Source organism: Haplochromis burtoni, unplaced genomic scaffold (assembly GCF_018398535.1).
Source record: "Haplochromis burtoni strain Fernald_Lab_line unplaced genomic scaffold, NCSU_Asbu1 Contig_501, whole genome shotgun sequence".
Lineage (NCBI taxonomy): Eukaryota > Metazoa > Chordata > Actinopteri > Cichliformes > Cichlidae > Haplochromis > Haplochromis burtoni.
The window spans coordinates 220,103-225,878 of NW_024582862.1; the positions used below are offsets into that span (position 1 = coordinate 220,103).

Consider the following 5,776-nt stretch of genomic DNA (forward strand, 5'->3'; position numbering starts at 1 on the left):
TTCCTCCGTTACCCGGCGGCACGGCGGCTGGCTGCTTCCCAAACAAACACACGTGCGGCTTGGCACTTGTGCTGTACGTAACAAGTCACGCGACGTGACGCTGCGGCTGTGATTGGTTCGGCTCTGCGCTACTTCATTTGGATTGGCTGACCGGACAAGAGCGGCGAGGTCTATCGCAATAGTTTAATTTCTCTATCGAATAAAAGTTACATCGCGATACATATCGTTATCGTTCTATCGCCCAGCTCTAACTCACACTGACCAGTTGTACTGTGGATTAAACTGGTGTGAACACAAAATCAGACTAACCAGCCTGAGCTGTCTCTCTGCTAATGCTAGCTAGCTTACCTGCAAAGAAAAACGTCGCCTCAGAGGATTAAATGGGGACAAAATTAAAGAGCAAGCTAACGGTTCCCAGCTAGCTGCTACGGTAGCCATCAAGAAGTCAACTAGTAAGCTAATGCTAGTCAGAAGAAAGGCAGTGTGTCAAGTCAATCTGAGCGTTTGTTCCTCCAAAAGCAGCCGGACAAACTAACAGCTTTAAATATGACAGAGATGAAACCAGGATGACGTTCACAATAACAGCACTGAAGATGATGAAGCAGGAAAGTGCAGAGAAGCAGCTGAGGCGTCCACATCATGGTGGAAGCCGCTCACTGGTGTTCATGGATGATGTGATGATAGGAGCTGCAGAACGAAGCGGACTAAAAGCTCAAATTCAGAAAGATTCAACAAGTAATGAGCCAAAGCATGACACACCTGCTTTAAACTGGATCCGGACCCCTGCATCGTTCTGGATCTTCTTGATCATTTCTCCATTTCTGCCAATCACAATGCCGACAGCAAACCTGGGAACGGGAACCTGAGGACAGACGGAGAGATCAGCACGGCGTCTAAACACAACCATCCCAGGAACGCTTGTTTGCCCAAGTCATACATCCAGGCTGGTTCCTCCCAGTCGGGCGCCGAAGTCACTGCGACCCGATCTGAAGTCTCCGTCCTTCTCCCGGATCACCTCCAACACCAGCTCCCTCGCTGCCTGCAGGAGGAAACGGCCCGGGATTAGCCCCGCCTCAAAGGATGGAACTAAAAAGCATCGAAATATTTACCAACTTTCTGCTTGACCTCAAGTCTCCAATTCGATCAGTAACCTTTTCTCATTGAAAGCCAAAATCTTTTAAGGATCATCTAAACCGAACCAGCCCAGGACCTCGGAGGAACCCATGACAGATCCAACAAATCAGAGCCCTGAATCCGCCCGTAGGTTCCACTGACAAATCCTGTTACAGGATGTCCTCAAACTTTGTGGATTCAGCGGTAAATCTCTCCTCACTAAACACTTTACAGCAAATCTGTAGTGAAAAGAATCAGATCAGGATGTTTTTTAGATGATTGTAACTGGTCAGTTTCCCTGTATTAATAAGCTGGAGATAGTCACATGGTCTCATTTCATTAGGACGCAGCTGCTGTACGTGGCTCCGGGTGTCCTCAGCTCGTCCTTTGACGGCTCCCGCTTCACTGACGCTCAGTAATAAATCAGCAGTCTGCGTCACAGTTATCGTCCTGCAGAACGATTACTCCTGGACAGTACTCGCCGGCGTACCTGCACTTTGTACGGGTCTCCGGAGATGCGCAGGGGTTTGTCGGCCCCCGTTGGCATCGGGCCGTCCTGGATCATCATCATCTTCACTCCAGCTCGCTCCTGAAAACCAGAGCAGTTAACATCACTAACATTTCCTGCTATTTGAAACCCTGTTATTCAATCGGCACCTCAGTCCTGACCCTACAAACGTTCCTGCTTCACGATCGTCACGATTTGTTCTATAAAAGGAAAACACCTGATTTCATGGCGAACGCTCTAAACACGACGCACACACTCCACCAGCCAGCACAGATAACTCTCCTCAGCAGGGTTACGAAAGTGAAAACTTGATCTGATCGTGGCTCAAGAGTTGGAAGTTCGCCTTGTAATCGGAAGGTTGCCGGTTCGAGCCCCGGCTCGGACAGTCTCGGTCGTTGTGTCCTTGGGCAAGACACTTCACCCGTTGCCTACTGGTGGTGGTCAGAGGGCCCGGTGGCGCCAGTGTCCGGCAGCCTCGCCTCTGTCAGTGCGCCCCAGGGTGGCCGTGGCTACAATGTAGCTGCCATCACCAGTGTGTGAATGGGTGGATGACTGGATATGTAAAGCGCTTTGGGGTCCTTAGGACCAAGTAAAAGTGCTATACAAATACAGACCATTTACCATAAAATAACTACAAAGAACTCTATTTGAGTCATTAAATGATTATAATTATGTAAAAGAAACACTAAACTTGTTTATCTAAAGTTCAAAGACTTGGAAACATGTCTGTCTGCAGACCCAACAGTGAGCGGAACCATGTCAGCTTTCATATTCATTTCACCTCTCGCAGTGACATCACTTCCTTGAGCAAGAGCCCCCCCCCCACCCGTTGATCTGAACCTGTGACGTGAATCTACCTGCAGCTGTTTGATGGTGTCTCCTCCTCGGCCAATCACCAGCCCCACCTTGCTGGCTGGGATCAGCATTTCCTGCACCGAGGCCCCGCCCTCTCCATCGCCATGGAAACCCGGACCGTTTCTGCAGCGGTCCACGATCTGGGCCAGCAGCCGCTTCGCCTGCCTGAAAACAGCCAGACGTGACAGAGTTTAGCAGGAGCGTCGCTTCACCTGCAGCTCCGCCAGCTCCAGCTTCACTAACTCACTCGATGCTCTCCGGAGTCCCCGTCAGAGAACACGGCCGCTCCATCAGACCCCCGCCTTCTGCAGAAACACGCATGCGTCAGGTAAGTTGTCAGGCCGTTTAATTCAAAGGGACCACGGAGAAGTTTGGACTCTCCATGGTCCGAGGAAACGTAAGAACACGGAGCGCTGAACTCACCGGGAGCGATCTGGATCTTACAGCCCGACTCCAACTGGATCCTGGTGATCTGTTCTCCTCCCCTGCCAATAACTGAGGTGGAGGAGGACAGACGTAATTAGAGGAACATCCACCTGCTGCTTCTGTACATGCAGTAAGTAAAGGACCGTGACTCCAGGTCAAACACACTGACGTCAGCCTGCTTCCTCTGAGGTACCGGGAAGGAAAATGAGACTTGGCTCAGCTGATGTGCTCGAGGCTTCTGAGGCCAAACGGCGCCTCGGACACACATTCTGGTTCTGACATTAACGTCTGACTTATAGGGTTTGCATCCAGACAAACCAGAACCGTCGCAGTTCTGAGTCAAAGGAAAGGTTCAGTAAAAACGCCGAGACAGCAGGTTACCATCAGACTGGAAGCCCATTGGCTGAGGAGAGGATTTAGTCTCTGTGAGAAAGGTTTCGATGCAAATACCATCCCCCTGTTTACCTGCACACAGCCACAGGCTGCTCAGATGTGATTGGTCGCTAGAAATGAGACTACAGACAGACACCAGGACGCCTGCAGAGCACAGTACAGGGGAACAGCTCCAGCTTCACACGCATATTCTATGTAAAGGTTCGAGAGCCCAGCGAAAAGTCAGAGGTCATACTCACTGAAGCCCACCATCCTGTCAGGGACCTTGTAATCCTCTGTGATTACCCTGCAACACACACAGAAACACACACATCGGCATCCTGGTCACGCATGGCTGTGTGTGTGTGTGTCAATAAGTGATTATTCTGATGCAGACTGCAGGAGGACAGATCTATAACACAGGTGCACCTCCACGACCTCACACGTGTCGATTTGCAAACAAGAATATGAAGCTGCACACGCATCATTACACACCACAGAGAGTGTGTATGAGTGTGATCAATACGAGCTGCGGGTCGTACCTTTGATGCCCCATGGCTGCTAGCTGGTTACCTACTGGGAGACAGAGACAGAGATTAGACGTCAGACGGCGCCGATCATCAGAGCGAACAGCGAGAATCGAACTGGCATGACGTGTGCGGCAAACACGGGAACACGTCGGAGCACAGACACGCCATTCTCCCGCCGTCGTTTATTAAACAAAATAAAAAGACGTCACGGCTGTCCTGTCACTGAGCAGTCTGACGGGTGCAGTGCGGGTGTATGAGCCTCTTACCTCCATCCTCTCCTGGTCGTTTCTGGCCCGGGTAGTACAGCGAGGGCTCGACACTTACTGAGGAGCTGTTGAGGTGAGACATCCCTTCTCCGCCCAGCTTGCCCACCATCTGTGAACATGGCAGAAACAGCTGTAACACCTGCATCTGTTCACAGCAGCTCGGCACGCGGGAGCGGCCGGAAACTAACAGCGATACTAAAATTAGAACGGTAAAGTTTTTACAGCACACAGGTCCAAAACCACAGCAGGATAAAGACTAGGTCCCAAACTGGTCCCAGGTCAGCAGAAAGTCCAACAGCACCTCTGCTTTAGAGCAGGTCGGCCGCCCGAGCGCAGGCCGACGTGTCTTCATATGCAGCCTGTTTCCAGAGGCCGACACAGCTCAGCCTCACTCCCTAAACCAGGAGGCTTCATAATAAGGCGCCCGGTTTGGCTGCAGACACACTCGACTGACTGGGCGCAGATATTTCTAACAGAGCTGCAGCTCATTAAAGTTTAACCACAGTTGGTGTGAAGAACAAAGATTTGGTGGAGCCGTTTTAAAGGTGTGAGCCTCAAACGTCACAGCTCTACCTGGGAGACTGTACCTTCCTCATCACGTCCATCATCTTCTTCAGGGTGTTTGTAGAGTCCAGCATAGATGTTCTTCTACCACAAACACCCAGAAAATGTTCATCAAATTATAAAGAAGGCCACAAAGAACCAGGAAATGACATCAAGACTTCAGCTGCCATTTAGGGGGAGGAGCTAAAACTGTTTGTTTCAGAGGACGAACTGACGGTACGCAGACTGCAAATACTATTAAATACACACACACACACACACACACACACACACACACACACACACACACACACACACACAGAGGAAACCTTGTGTTTTCCTGATACAGACTAAAGAAAAATCTGCTGCTCAGTAAAAATAGTCCAGTGGGCGGAGTCAGTCTGCTGCACCTGCTCACACCTGTTCACAGTGCTCCACAGCCTCACAGTATTACCTGTAAAAGGTGAGCCGCAGACAGCTAGTAAAGAAAATAATCCGTTGAAACTCTCTCAGCTGAAACGTGCAAACTTTAAACAAAGGTTTCTGACCCGGCACCTGACGGAGGCGTCGTCCTCTTCCTCCTCAGCTCAAGCCTCGTCTGCTGAACTGTGGTCAGGGCTCTAACACTAAACGTGCTCATTTACTCCTGATAATGCTGCACTAACTTATTGTCAGGAGATTAGACATGTGACCCTCCCATCTCTGGTCAACTGACACCTAACAAGCTAAACATCAACAACTGCTAACATTACGCTAATTTAAAAAAAAAAAAAGAATCATGCTTTCCCAGTGATTTCACATCGTGTGAGGTTTTATTCACCAGCCATCAAACTCCAACTATTTTATAGTCACTTCGAAGGCAGTTTCGGTAACGGCAGCTAACTGAGGCTAACAGCAGTTAAGTGATTAGCCTCACTTAACTGCTGCAAACAGTCACTAACTGAGGTTAACAGCAGCAAACAGTCACTAACTGCGGCTAACAGCAGCTAACTGAGGCTAACAGCAGCAAACAGTCACTAACTGAGGCTAACAGCAGCTAACTGAGGCTAACAGCAGCTAACTGAGGCTAACAGCAGCTAGATTTGTTTGTCTTTCAGTAAGTAAGTAAGTAAAATTTTATTTATATAGCACATTTCTAGATAAGAGATCACAAAGTGCTTTAC

At 49.6% G+C, this 5,776-nt stretch overlaps 1 protein-coding gene across 1 annotated transcript in view; it reads right to left on the reverse strand.

Annotated features, from left to right (window-relative positions):
- Window positions 1-5,776, reverse strand: part of LOC102310527 (far upstream element-binding protein 3) — a gene marked incomplete in the record, with an annotated part of 30,078 nt that overhangs the window by 21,222 nt on the left and 3,080 nt on the right. The window contains 8 exon segments of the mRNA XM_042213954.1: window positions 938-1,039; window positions 1,604-1,702; window positions 2,479-2,641; window positions 2,724-2,781; window positions 2,900-2,971; window positions 3,535-3,581; window positions 3,817-3,850; window positions 4,071-4,179. Of these exon segments, the coding sequence (XP_042069888.1) occupies window positions 938-1,039; window positions 1,604-1,702; window positions 2,479-2,641; window positions 2,724-2,781; window positions 2,900-2,971; window positions 3,535-3,581; window positions 3,817-3,850; window positions 4,071-4,179 (684 nt within the window).